This window comes from Cervus canadensis, chromosome 18, assembly GCF_019320065.1.
Source record: "Cervus canadensis isolate Bull #8, Minnesota chromosome 18, ASM1932006v1, whole genome shotgun sequence".
Lineage (NCBI taxonomy): Eukaryota > Metazoa > Chordata > Mammalia > Artiodactyla > Cervidae > Cervus > Cervus canadensis.
In genome coordinates this window covers 35,704,661-35,719,465 of record NC_057403.1, presented here as the reverse complement: position 1 = coordinate 35,719,465, position 14,805 = coordinate 35,704,661, and the positions used below count along the sequence as shown (strand labels likewise).

At 42.2% G+C, this 14,805-nt stretch overlaps 1 protein-coding gene across 1 annotated transcript; it reads right to left on the bottom strand.

Annotated features, from left to right (window-relative positions):
- Positions 1-1,682: 1,682 nt before the first annotated feature.
- NQO1 (NAD(P)H quinone dehydrogenase 1) lies at positions 1,683-14,796 on the bottom strand. The gene is made up of 6 exons (XM_043436587.1): positions 14,614-14,796; positions 6,831-6,995; positions 6,592-6,722; positions 4,306-4,419; positions 3,493-3,594; positions 1,683-2,608 (listed from the first exon to the last, which is right to left on the bottom strand). Exons 1-6 carry the CDS (start codon positions 14,618-14,620, stop codon positions 2,303-2,305), a joined length of 825 nt encoding a protein of 274 aa, XP_043292522.1. The 5' UTR covers positions 14,621-14,796; the 3' UTR covers positions 1,683-2,302.
- Positions 14,797-14,805: the final 9 nt, after the last annotated feature.

Below are 14,805 nucleotides of genomic sequence, written 5' to 3'. Positions count from 1 at the left end.
GATTGCTATCACTTTGAACCAAAGCATTTGTTGCCTTGATTGTCATAACAGTTTGCCAACAATTCTCTCTACTTCTCTCATTGCTCCTCATACTTGAGTCTTCACACACCAGCCAGATTTAAACATAAGCCCTATATTACACCTTTGCTCAAAACCATCCAGTGACTGACTTCCCATTTCTACATTTCACGATGCTTATAAGGCCCTTTGTGGTCTATCCTGGCTGTGTGTCTGACCCATCCTTCTCTTGCTTTCTCTGCTTTGATCACACTAAGTTCCTTTCCCTCCCTAAAACAGACTGATCATGCTGCTATGTCATGGGTTTGTGCTCACATCACTCCCGGTATGCCTTTCCTTCAGGGATCCACATGTCTCAGTCTCTTAACGTTATAAAGTCTTTGCTCAAATATAACCTTATTAGATCTTTCTTGATCACCCTGTATAAAACTTGGATCCCATCTCTAACCCTCTCACCTGCTCTTCCTTTCTAACATTTATCACCTGACTGACATTTGTTCTTCTATCATGGAATGCAATCCTCCATGAGGATAGGTATTTTGTCTGCTGTATTCCCAGTGCCTGGAAAAATGCCTGCCCCATTGATTAATCAAGATAATTCAGGCAAGTCACAATAAATATTGCCCCTTGACATTTATTTATTACATTCTGTGTTTTTATTGATTTCTATACCACTCTCCTGATCCCTGGGTTGGGAAGACTCCTAGAGAAGGAAATAGTAACCCACTCCAGTATTCTTCCCTGGGAAATCCCATTGACAGAGGAGCCTGGCCAGCTACATTCATTGCAAAGAGTCAGACATGACTTAGCAACTAAGCACTCCTTCCTCAATCTTCTTAAATGTCCTTTAAATCCCCTGAGAGAATCTTAATTGGATTAAGATTGAAGCACCATTCAGAATGAAGCAGCCCTATTGGGCAAGCTCTTAAGCCAAGTCACCGTTTAGGCTTCTGGCCACAGTTTATCACTGAATCCTCTGATCCCTTCCCCGGTAGATTCCACTTTTGCCTGAAACCAGTTAATTTGAGTTTGTTTTATAGAAATGGATTTTATTTCATTTGGAACTTTTAGAAATTTACATAAAACTGCAGTGAGGATAAAGGCAACAGGAAACATTTTCATATGTTTTCAAACTGAAGCACCCAGCCATCTGCCATTGTGGATAGTACGGAAAGAATACCCAGTGCCTGCTGGCATCTGGCACATGAGGTTCTCCTGCCTGACGCCATCATTTCCTTGGCAGGTAAGAGGCAACCTTGCTTTGCATCGTTTCTCGTGTTTTCTTTCTCTGGACCACAAGAGGGCATTCTTTCATCATTTTCAACTTGGATTATACCAACACTTAGTAGAGATGCACCTCAGTCATTTAAACAGGAAGTTAGACTATGAATGCCAAAATCATTTACCAAAGTTAGTGAAACTCTAGGCTTACATTTTGCTCCCAGATTCATGGAACCAAAACACATCCTTGAAAGGAAAGTCATCAGTTTATAAATGATATGGGGAAAATTTCCAGGTTAGTTATATGGATCAAAAAATGAAGCACTATTTGTGGAAGGCTGTTTTTAGGTATTAGGAGTACTGTTTCCTTTGGTGAATTCATTCATTATAGCAGATGTAGTCATAGATGTGTTGGTTTATTTGCAGATAACTAAATCAGAAGATTGAAGTGGAAAAGATTTTTATTAACTTTTCATTTCAAGGTATCTGTATTAACGAACAACAAAGTTGAAGGAAGGAGGACATTCATATAGGCATGGTAGTCATTGTGTAGTAATAAAGCTAATATATATCACAAACAAGCAGAGAGTAGCAATTATTAAACAAGTCCCTTAGGTCAGACAGATTCTGTCGTTTCTTCCTCTGAGCAATTCCCTTCTGCCATAAACCACAGAGAGGTAATTAAAGAAAAATAGATCATTGAGGAGTTGGATGCTCTCTAGCCAGATTTATTCCTAAAAATATATCCCTAAAGAGAGAGGAATTAAATTGTGTAGAGGACCTTAAAGAATACTGTCTGGCATCTTTCTAACTTTCTGTCTGGCTTTACATCCTAAGAGCCCTTTTGAGTCTAGTCAGATTTTGCCATGATAGCAATCATAAGAATTGGTTACATTATTTAATAAAGCTATGCAAAAACATATGAATTTAGTCTGTTCTCTACTATCCATTCCTCGTGGAAAAAGAAAAACACAGATCTTAAAAACTAAAGCAAATAAAGGAAGCTCAAAATAGAAACCAAGATTTGGTTACATTTTTAGGAGGAAGTCCAGTCTTGTGAATCTTATTTTATGGCTTTGATCTGGTTGTCCATTGGGATGGATTTGCCCAAGTGATGGCCCACAGAAAGGCCAAATTTCTTACTTTTCTGCTCATCCTGCACCTCCTTTTTCATTAAGAATCCTGCCTGGAAGTTTAGGTCAAAGAAGCTACTTGGAGCAAAATACAGCGGCATCTCATCCCAAATATTCTCCAGGCGTTTCTTCCATCCTTCTAGGATCTGAACTCGGGCATCCTCGGGAGTGTGCCCAATGCTGTATGTCAGCTGAGGTTCCAAGACTTGGAAGCCACAGAAGTGCAGAGTGCCACTCTGGGGACACACAGAGCACAGAGGTGAGTCACAGGCCAAACGCCACACGCCTTGTACCACAGACAGCGAAAGTTAATCTGGGATTCCCAGTAGGACACCCTGATGTGAAGGCCTTGAGAATTAGTTCATAGCTCCATCCTCTCACCTTGTGTTCTCTGTACCTAGCTGTTATTCCTATTTTAGCCTGTTCAGCTGTACTCTTCTCTTAGTGAATGAAGCCTTTGAAACTGTGCCAACCTGGCACTATCTGCCAAAAGCACCCAAAGTTCTGTTACCTCAGGGAGGGTTTCAGCTTCTCAGCAGCTGACTGTTGCCAAGATGTGCAGAGGTGCATTTCTCTGCCTTTCCACATTACCAGACGAGTCTTCATAAACTATTCTTGCCATTTGTTCTCCAGTGTTGTTACTAATATTGATTCCCTCATCCTGTAGATGGCCACCTCATGTGCTCTTCTTGCCAGCCTTAGGAGATTATCCTGAGTGTCCAGTGACCATCAATAAACCTGCTTCAGACTTCAGTTTTATTAGCTGAACTAAATAATTTCTTAACTTTTCTTGGGCTCTGATAGTCTGTGAGACTGTAGCAGCAACGTGGAGGAGGACAGGGAGATTGGTGAGAGATGCCAGTCACGTGGCTGTGCAAACCTGGGGGAGTCATCCACGCTATCCTCTGGCTAGGAGGAGAGAGTGGTATTTGACCGTGTACACACATGAGTTATTCTATAAGCCTGGGGTTCTGGGAAGACAGGTCAGTCCTAAGAGGAAGCCCCTTCTATAGTTCTTTCATCTTCATACCTCAAGTCTGTTTCGAAATCCTATCTGGAGGATCTGGACCCAATAGAAAATTCAGTTAATCCCCCTGAAGGGTCACTGAAAACTAGATACCTGAATTGGCCAGAGAATGATGTTCATGTCCCCATGGATACCCTGCAGAGAGTACATGGAGCCGCTGCCACCGGTGGTGATGGAAAGCACTGCCTTCTTATTCTGTAAAAGAAAAGTCATGAGCATCCACATCTCTTTGATGACAGGAAGTTAATGAAACAGCCCCAGGGAAAAGAATATAAAAGTCCCCCCACCCCACCCCACCCCACCCCGCTGCTGCCTAGATCGGCTCCTTGTATTACTTCATACATTGGCTCTTCTGAGCCGTGCAGTATGACTCTGCAAAAGTACCAGCCTGGAAAGTGGTACGCAGAGGGGCAGGCCCAGGATTCCACACTCTTGCATGTGGCAAGTCAGGTGAAGGCTGTCACGGTAATGCAAAATCAGTGCTGACTGCTGGTGCCTAGGTGGAGTGTTTTAAATCTGTCTCCTCACAGTACTAGGCATGTATTGATCTAGTGTATTGATCAAGCTTGTGATCAATGTGTATTGATCATGCTTGTGATCTAGGTCTCAAAAATGCTTCTTGTATAGTTTTGGGTGTCTAGAAAATGAAGACAGATTCCTTTTTTTAATGGACAAGTTCAAACATATCAGTACATAAAGGGAAAATATTATAATAATATATCCACCATCCTGCTTTAAATCTCAGTATTTTGCCATTCTAGGTTTATCTAATCTCCATACATCTCTCCCAAAGGGACCTGGAGCCTGACTGTGGTATCTAACTGCACTCAAAACTCTGTCTCAAGACAGAATCTTCCTAAAATCCAGGCATTAGGAAAAAAAAAAAAAAAACAATTATCCACCTACCCGGAAAGGCCCCTTATCATACATGGCAGCATACGTGTAAGCAAACTCCCCTATGAGCACCCGCTCAAACCAGCCTTTCAGGATGGCAGGGACTCCAAACCACTGCAGGGGGAACTGAGGGACAGAGGACAGAGAGGTTAGATCAGGAACTCCCCCCGCACAGAAGGTTCAGTGCTTAGCTGCTGTCCGTGACATCACTGAGGGGCAAACTTGCTTCAGGCCCTGTCATTCCTCTTGGAGAAGGTAGAACATTCAAGAAAAGAAAATTTTAAAGAAAATAATTGTCCTTAGTCAGTCAACTAGACACTCCTGTTCCTGTGTACAAATAACAAATACCGGGTGGGTGTGAAGAGAGCCACGTGAAATAAAGACTTGTTTCTGTGAAATATCATTTGGCAGCAAAGTCTAAACAGCAAGGATTGCAGGCAAAGTTGGCCTCAGTGTGTGACACCTAAATCAATATTTTCTTAATAACTTGCTTCAGTGGGTGTGGTATCACAAATATGAAACCTGTACCTTGTGCTCACGGATGTAAAATCCTATCATTTAGAATAAACAGAACCACTCACAAATGCTACCAAATGATCAGCATAACCAAGGTTCATCAGGGAATTCTCACAAGAAAGACCTACTGGGGCTCTTGTCCTGGTAAAAGTCGAGCAAGGCCACACCAGTATTTCTTCTTGACTCACTTAAAGGCTATGATGACAGGAACATGCCCAACGGTTAAAAGAAAAAGCTAGGACAGAGAAGAAATTTGTAGGACTTGGTAGTTCTCTCTTTGAAGAGTGGTAGACCTACAGGAAAGAGAGTAAGGAAGTAAAGTCTTGGACACGATTGAGAATGAGACCTGCATTCTTACCCTGAATCTGCCAATAATGTGAGGCATGACCTCTGCCACACAAGCCCCTTCCTCATCCGTAAAAAGAGGGGCTTGAGGGGTCTCTAGTAGCTTCTTATATTCTCACATTTAAGATGCTCCAGTTGTGACGGGCCATATCTGCCGCTTTTAGGATGTATAGGTTATTCAAACAAGTAGATTTGGTCCCCTGTGAATGCTCTACAGTGAGGGCTGAAAATAGAATTGATTGGCTTGCTTCATATTAAATGTTTACTCTCTCAAGTTCCTTTTGGAGAAGTGAGACAACTGAGCAGGGCCTAGCCCATGTGGCACGTTGGTAGAAATGAAGGCAGTCCTTCCTCAGGACATTTATTTTAATGTTGCCAGACTATCATTTCTAGCACACTGCTTTTGCTGGAATAAGACTCTTCCTGTCATCTGTTGCAAAACTGATATAATAAATACGCAAATCTGTGGAGTTTACATTGCCCTTCATTGTGTTGCTGTTTTGCAGTGTGCAACCTATACAGTTGTACTGGTAGTAAAGAAAATGTGTGCATTGGATAGAAGCTGAATTGAAAGGCTGTCCTTTCCAATTCTAAAATATGGTGATTCTTAGAAGCAGAACTGACAGTTGCTACTGCTCACTGCCTTGGCTGTGCTGCAATAAGAGAGTAGAAAATGTAGACCAAAAAGGGATCCTTTGGGGCACCGGCTAATGTTATGTGGCTTCGATTCATAGCAACAGATAGAATAAGGGACTTCAAAGGTTCTAACCAGGCTTTGCAGCTGATTGAATAACTGCAAAAATCACAGCCAGTATCAAACTTCTTATGAAGTTTCCAGTGTTGCACAGATTCCATGTTTAATACCAAAAGGCTGGTTGGGATTGGTAGCAGCAAAGTCACTGAGTACAGTCCAGCGTTGTCAGGAAAGGTGACTTAAAGAAGCATACCCAGTTTCAGTACTGACTGCTAAATGGTGAGGCAGCTTCCAGGAGGAGAAAGGCCATGGTTTTGCTGCTAGAACACATTAAGCAGGGCAGTGCACACCACTGGGAGCTCCCGTCACAGAGAGGTCAAGCTCTCGTGCCTCGCTCTACAAAACTGTTTTCAGGACGCTTATGGAGATGGGGTGAGAACTGCAAACTTGAGTGATTCCATGAGAAATTACTAATTGAAGAAAAGACTAAACACTCGGAAAAAGAGTTCAAGGTTCACATGTCATCTCTGCAGTCACAGTCATACTTTCAAAGAATATACAGCCAGCTTCATAACATCCATAAATCTGTGTAATACTGCAACTTTGAAGTAATTATCCTTCTTTAAGGAGAGTATGGTCAAGGGGCTGTGACTTTCCTAAGAGCACATAGCTAATTAGGTGTCAGGTCTGGGACAGAAAAAACGCAAGGGTGTCTCAACACCCCTTCTGATGTCTTACCACACCTGAAAAATCACAAGGTCTGCAGCTTCCAGCTTCTTTTGTTCGGCCACAATATCTGGGCTCAGACGGCCTTCTTTATAAGCTAAAACAGTCTCCGCAGGATACTGAAAGTTCCCGGGGTCCTTCAGTTTACCTGCAGAGAGGAAAAGAGAAGCTGACGCCAGAGGGCCGAGGCGGGGCCAGAAAGCCCACAAGGGAGAAGTTCCACAAAGACCTAATTAAAGGGGAGAGCCGCTCCCACCTGTGATGTCCTTTCTGGAGATGACTGGATTGAAGTTCATGGCATACAGGTCCGACACAGTGACCTCCCATCCTTTCCTCTTCAAAGCCTCTATGGCAGCCTCCTTCATGGCATAGTTGAAGGATGTCCTCTCTGAGTGGGCCAGTACGATCAGTGCTTTTCTGACTATTTAGACACACACAAGGCACATGGAGAAAATCAGTCACCAACCAGCAAAGCTCAGGCTGCAGGGGAGCCCAGCTGGGCTCCATAATGGAAGACGTGATTTCGTTAGACACTGGGCTATGCAACCCATCCACTGAATCCAGAAATATATTTTCTCCTTATAAGTACCGTCGATCAAAGGAGCGATTTTTAACTCACTGGGAAAACAGTAGCTAATCTAATAAATGGTGTTGGCATACTTAATCAACCATCTGCATAAAAATAAAATTATCCCCTTAGAAATCTAAAGTGTTGGAGGTCAGTACAGTGGTTATCCTCCATCAGGGAATAATGACTGGAAGGGGACAAAGCACCTGGGGTGCTGTCTGTGTTCTGTTTTTTTAAATATTTATATGGCTTCGCTGGGTCTTAATTGCAGCACTTGGGAATCTATGGTCTTCATTACAGCTTGGAGGATTGTTGGGGCCTGTGGGATCTAGTTTCCTGAACCCGGACCCCATGCATTGGGAGCACAGAGTCTTAGCCACTGGACCACCAGGGAAGTCCCCTGTTCTATTTCTTGAAATGGATGCAGATTATACAAGCATGTGTTCAGTTGATGAAAATTCACTTAGAACTTGTACACGTTCCAGTGTGTCTATTATATTCAATACAAGTTTCCCACTAACATCACATACAGCAACAACTTACTCGAAGATTAAAGATCTAAATTTTAAAAACAAACTATTAGACTAGTATGGGATGCTCTATGTACTGTGTTGCTTTATGTCTCATTTTTAATTGAACATCAAGGGACTACAGTATTTAAATTCTAAACTCTGCCAATACCTTTATCTAGACGCTTGCTGTCACTTTTGTCTTTCATGAAATTTTTGTTGCCAAGAAAGGCAGGATTACACTTTTCTCTTCTAGATTGAGTTGGTGTAGTGTATCATTGGTTATCAAAATACTCATAGCTTTGGGACTTTGAAATGGTAAATGTTTACAATTTGTGAAAAAACCATGACACATAACTGAATGATCTTAATCATAAAAAAATGGATGCTTAATTGTTTAAATATGCAAATAGGACCTAGAAAGGACACATCAAAAGGTAAACTGATTATGGATAACTTTTTTTGCTTCTTGTGTTTTTTGGTTTCCTATTATGCACATGTTAACTTTTAAGAAATGTTATTTTTAAAACCTTAAAAAGCATGAGACGAAAGGGAGAAGTTGTATAACCTCTGGACAGAGGCTACTTTTTAAGAAAGACTACAGCCTGGAGAAGGAAATGGCAACCCACTCCAGTATTCTTGCCTGGAAAATCCCATGAACGGAGGAGCCTGGTAGGCTACAGTCCATGGGGTCACAAACAGTCAGACACGACTGAGTGACCAAAAAAAAAAAGTACAGCTTCAGAAACCATGAAGGAAAAGCTTGACAGATAAAGCCCCAGAAACATTAAAAATTGTGTTTAATGAACGGTTCCGTAAACAGAGTACCAGACAGGTACTCTGACAACCAGGAGAAGATGTTCACAACTCTTACCAAAAAGAGTTAAAATCCCCCCAAAATGCCTACAAATAATTAGAAAAAGACAATGCAATAGGAAAATAAGGATACGATTCAGAGAAGGAAATTGCAAAAACAATAAACAAATGAGAAGGTGCCCTGGCAGGCCTGTGAGGAAGAACAGATTAAAATGAGATATCATTATTTACTGATCGATTGGCAAAACAACTTAAGACAAATTACGTCAAGGGCTATTAAGAGTGCAGGAAAACTGGCACATTGCCAGTGGGAATATGTGTTGCTTCAGCCTTTGGTGAGAGTAATCAAGCTGAATCTTTAGACATTTTAAAGACACGTAAATCTTTGATCTAGTTGTCCAACTTTGGGGAATCTGTCCTACAGACTGTAAGTATCAGGACAGATGGGCAAGGATGTGTACTGAACCCTTGGACCCTTGTAGTCATTAGCAAAAATTAAACATAGCCTCAATTGCCTGTTTATAGAGCACATTTGAATAAATTTTATGATATATTCTACTGGAATGAGAAGTCAAGTGGGCCTTAGGAAGCATCACTATGAACAAAGCTAGTGGAGGTGATGGAATTCAAGTTGAGCTATTTCAAATCCTAAAAGATGATACTGTTAAAGTGCTGCACTCAATATACTAGTAAATTTGGAAAACTCAGCAGTGACCACAGGACTGGAAAAGGTCAGTTTTCATTCCAGTCCCAGAGAAAGGCAATGCCAAAGAGTGCTCAAACTACTGCACAATTGCACTCATCTCACATGCTAGCAAAGTAAGGCTCAAAATTCAACAAGCCAGGCTTCAACAGGATGTGAACTGTGAATTCCCAGATGTTCAAGCTGGATTTAGAAAAGGCAGAGTAACCAGAGATCAAATTGCCAGCATCCACTGGATCATCGAAAAAGCAAAAGAGTTCCAGAAAAACATCTACTTCTGCTTTATTGACTATGCCAAAGCCTTTGACTGTGTGGATTACGACAAATTTTCCACAAACTGTGTGGAAAATTCTGAAAGAGATGGGAATACCAGACCATGCCTCCTGCCTCCTGAGAAATCTGTATGCAGGTCAAGAAGCAACAGTTAGAACTGGACATGGAACAACAGTACTGGTTCCAAATAGGAAAAGGAGTACGTCAATGCTGTATATTGTCACCCTGCTTATTTAACTTATAATGCAGAGTACATCATGAGAAACGCTGGACTGGAGGAAGCACAAGCTGGAATCAAGATTGCTGGGAGAAATATCAATAACCTCAGATATGCAGATGACATCACACTTATGGCAGAAAGCAAAGAAGAGCTAAGGAGCCTCTTGATGAAAGACGAGAGTGAAAAAGTCAGCTTAAAACTCAACATTCGGAAAACTAACATCATGGCATCTGGTCCCATCACTTTATGGCAAATAGATGGGGAAACAATGGAAACAGTGAGAGACTTTATTTTTGGGGGCTCCAAAATCACTGCAGATGGTGACTGCAGCCATGAAATTAAAAGACACTAGCTCCTTGGAAGAAAAGTTATGACCAACCTAGACAGCATATTAAAAAACAGAGACATTACTTTGTCAACAAAGGTCCGTCTAGTCAAAGCTTTGGTTTTGGGAGGTGGGGGGGGGGGATCGGGATGGGGAATACATGTAAATCCATGGCTGATTCATGACAATGTATGGCAAAAACCACTACAATATTGTAAAGTAATTTGGCCTCCAACTAATAAAAATAAATGGAAAAAAAAAAAAAGCTTTGGTTTTTCCAGTAGTCATGTATGGATATGAGAGTTGGACTATAAAGAAAGCTGAGTGCTGAAGAATTGATGCTTTTGAACTGTGGTGTTGGATAAGACTCTTGAGAGTCCCTTGGACTGCAAGGAGATCCAACCAGTCCATCCTAAAGGAAAACAGTCCTGAATATTCATTGGAAGGACTGATCCTGAAGCTCCAATACTTTGGTCACCTGATGTTGAAAACTGACTCATTTGAAAAGACCCTGATGTTGGGAAAGATTGAAGGCAGGAGGAAAAGAGGACGACAGAGGATAAGATGGTTGGATGGCATCACCGACTCAATGGACATGAGTTTGAGTAAGCTCCGGGAGCTGGTGATGGACAGGGAAGCCTGGCGTGCTGCAGTCCATGGGGTCGCAAAGAGTCAGACACGACTGAGCGACTGAACTGAACAGAATATTATGCTGTTAACAAGAATGAGTTTGCTGTGTGTATTGATATACTGTCACCCTGAAAGATATCCGGGATATATCATTAAATGATAAAATGGGGACTTCCCTGGCAGTCCAGTGGTTAAGACCTCCTTCCAATTCAGGGAGTGTGGATTCAGTCTCTGGTGGGGGAGCTAAGATCCCATGTGCCTTGTGGCAAAAAAAAAAACCAAAACATAAAACAAGTAATATTCTAACAAACTCAATAAAGACTTTAAAAAATGGTCCACATTTAAAAAATCTTTATAACGTGAATGTGAATCTACTTTTATAAAAAAGAAACTCCATATTTGTAGGTAGATTGCAGTCTATTGCTCTGAAGAGAAAAAGATGTGGCATGATCACCTGACACCGTTAACAGTTTTCTTAGGCAAGTAAGAGATGGCAAGGGGGTAGATGCAGAGGGGCAGATGAGCTTTTTCTTGGACATCCTTTGTGTTAATAAAGTCATTAGAACATCCCTATTCTGCAACAAGAGCATGTAAAGGGTGCTTACGACATGCTGAGCATTGTTCTAAGTATTCTGTATGCTTTTTCAGTTGTCACAACAACCCTGTGCGGTAAACAGAATTAATGTCATTAGGGATGGGAAGATTGAGGCACAGAAACTTTAAGCAAGTTACCCAGATTTACCTCTTAAATGGTGAAGCTGGAATAACTTGAAAATATATAGAGAGAAATCCACACAACAGCATGCAGGGCATGGGGAAGAGTACCAGAGAAAGGAAGCTTACCACCACCATCCTCCTGAAACGAGCTACAATTTCACATCTTCCTAACTCTTTAAAAGCAGTGACTGTGGGTGGACTGAGGAGAGTACACCTGCAACTTCTTATAGTATTGTTTGAAGAAAATGAGGGCACCTGTAAGCCTTTGGTTCTCTCCCTGATTTCAGCATTAACCACACTTGGCATAGGCATCTCCCATTGGCTTAAACATGTGTAAGCTTTAGGTTCCCGCTTATCAAAAAAAAAAAAAAAAAGGATTCCCAAGCTTGGCCTGGCCTTTTGGACTCCATAAACTCAGATTCCGTGGGGTATAAATTTGGTGAGGATTTAAATGCTACAGAAGTGATTTAGTTTCTTCTGATATAGCCCGGGAAAATGAAAAGGAATTCCTGAGGCTGCTTCAACAAATTCCCACCCGATTTCTTATCAACTCATGGACTGAACACTACTAAGAGCAACGTAAGTATATGAAACTCTAACATGCGTTTTCTTTGTGATTTGTCTTTGCATTAGTCATATCAGTTTACTAAATACTGCTTTGTCAGTTTTTATTCTCTTGGCTTACTTCTTACCTACATATGTATATTTTAATTTTTAAATTTATATATGTATAGTTTCACTTCTTACCAACATTAACAAACATTTTATAAGTAGTAAAACATAAAGGTGATTCCCAGGAAATGAGAAAGTCAAGACATTTATCTCTCACTTTCAAAGAGCTTACACCTACTAACTACAGTACAGCCATGCCTGTTACCTTAAAAAAAAAAAAAAAGACGAGATTCAAACAGGAAGAATATATTCACAAAAAATATAACCAATAGAGTTCAAAATCTGTAATATATAGATTTCTTAAAAACAACCCAGTAGAAAAATGGTCAGAGGGTATAAATGGGCAATCAAGAGAACAGTTGTGCATATTTGCTGGAGGTAAGGGTAAAGCAAGAGATAAGCCCACCTCTCTAATTTTCAGGTCATTTTTCATGGCCAAATCTGAGTTTTTTTGGACTCAGAGGGCTCAGTTTCCCTTCCTGCCATTTAACTAGCTACACAAGCTTGACTTTATCAGAATTTACTCAAAGAAAGGCATAAGGCACATACACAAGTAACTAACAGGAAAACTGTTCACTTCAGGGCCAGCCCCTCAGGAAAGGCCTTGAGAAGGAGCTGCATTTGAGCTGAGTCTTGGAAGACAAATGGGGTTATTATCAGTACCTCTAATTTACCCTTCAGTTTTGCTTGTCCTGCACGTGATTAACCCATCTGCTAGAAGCGACTATGTAACACAGCTAAGCACATCTTGTTAATGCCTCTCTCTCCCTGCACCAGTTCCTTTTCAGGTCTCAATCCCTAAGCAATATGCTCCTAGTCCATCCTCATTTCTGTGTCCCCACCATCCTACACCTTCTATTTCCACTCTACATTCACACCAGCCAGCCTTCTTTCCCCACCTTGAAATGCTAATATTCTCACTGACCCAGCCTCCCCACCTTGGTTTACTGAGCACTTAGGATGCACCTGGCACCTCTCTAGGCATTTGGGATACATCAACATATCAACACAAAACAAATCTTTGCCATTTCCTACTCCAGAGGATCTTCCCTACTCAGGGATTGAAGCCGTATCTCCTGCATTGGCAGGCGGATTCTTTACCACTACACCACCTAGGAAGCTTAATACTAGTTATACAAGATCTAAATCTTCCCATTTTCCCTCACTAGCTCCCCCAACCTTTTTTTTTTTTTTTTTTGGTCTTAAGTTACGCATAGACACAGAACATTCTATAGGATTGGAGAATGGGGAAATAGTTCTTGTCCTAGTATTTCAAGAGGGATATTGATGCCCTCCAGACAGCTGAGTAACAAATAACCTAGAGGGAAACAGCCACTAATCTGGAAGCCTTGTCAGCCAAGCCCTACCCCTTAGGCCCTGAAACCTTGGGTGGGCTTCCAGTCCCCAGCGTAGCCCTTTTCTCTTGGGCACCTAATTAGTCTCTCAACTCCAAAAGCAATGTCTTTCCTCACCCACTTACTTTTAGCAAGATGAGGTTGTGTGTTTGTGTGTGTGTTTTCAGAAGGTATAACTAGGTTCATAGGGAAGGAAATTACAAAAAGGTAGAATTCTGCCTTCTAGGAAGGAAATAGATATCTAGATTTTAGCTCATCATCCAACCTCAGAGCAAGGCTGTCTGGAAAACAGGGATTCCAGACCCAGCAGGTGTTGCAGCTGGTCCAGTATGTGTGAGAGGCCATCCACACATTAGATTCAAGTTGTGGTGATCTCCAAGGTCCCCCTACGGTTAACGGTGGAGAAGGGAGGCTCTGTCACTCAACGAGCACCCAGATCAGGTTTGCCCATTCCACGGGTTACAGTCTGAAAAGTCTCCTGGCCCAGCAGCCTGGAGCTGGGTCTGATGTCCATCAAACAAAAGGGAACAGCTTCCCCAGCTCAAGCACCCCCATCGCCAGATCTTCCAATTTTCCTTCAGAAGTTAGGAACATGGAGAAGGAAATGGCAACCCACTCCAGTATCCTTGCTCCGGAAAACCCATGGGGAGTCTGGTGTGCAACGGTCCATGGAGTACAAAAGGGCTGGACACGGCTTAGTGACTAAACAACAGTAAATGGCAGTTCTAGCCAATGTATGAGAAAAACTTGTAAGGAATTGGGGGTTGGGGCTGAAGCCAAAATCCTATTGTTTACAGATGTGAATGTCTATTTAGAAAAACCAAAATAAACGCAAGCAAATATTTAAACTAAAAAAAAAAAGAAGTTGGGAACCCACATTTTTAAGTGAAATCGCCTATATGTATTTTAAATGTTAGCAACTTATTCCAAAAGATTTTAAATACTATTAAAGTCAAACAGGGTGTGCAAGTGGGCCAATTTGGTCTCTGACGGCTGATTCTGACCCCAGAGGGAAGGAATCTTTTGCTTCCAAGGTCAATTATCTCCTAACGGCCCACCGTAGTTTCTGGGGGCGGGGTAGAAACAGGGGCCCCTCCTCTCCCGGCATCTGCCAGGGCTCATCCAGCTATCCTAATGCCTCCCCGTTTCCAGTTTTAAGCCGAGGAAGAAAACTACAAGCTCCTGCGAGGAACGAGGGCTGGGGACGGCAAGGCTCCTGGAGTGGTTGGGGGGCGGGGGTCGGACACTCACCAGCCATGGCTCGGGCGGCGCGCTGATTGGCTGGTCTGCTGGTTGCCCGGGTGACTCAAGCTGGGGAGGGGTGGGAGGCAAGGCCCTCAGGCTGCTTAGTGAGCTGCCACCTAGAAGGCGTCACCGTCACCGGTGCTGCCCGCCGCCTAGCGCCGGCTACTTTATACCCAGTCTGGCTGGTACGGCCCATAA

Excerpts from the sequence above, each read along its gene's own strand:
- NQO1 (XM_043436587.1), bottom strand. Across the intron at positions 6,723-6,830 it reads CTCCAGAAAGGACATCACAG|GTAAACTGAAGGACCCCGGG; the intron begins GTGGGAGCGGCT and ends TCCTCTCTGCAG. Across the intron at positions 2,609-3,492 it reads TCATTCTCTGGCCAATTCAG|AGTGGCACTCTGCACTTCTG; the intron begins GTATCTAGTTTT and ends GTGTGTCCCCAG.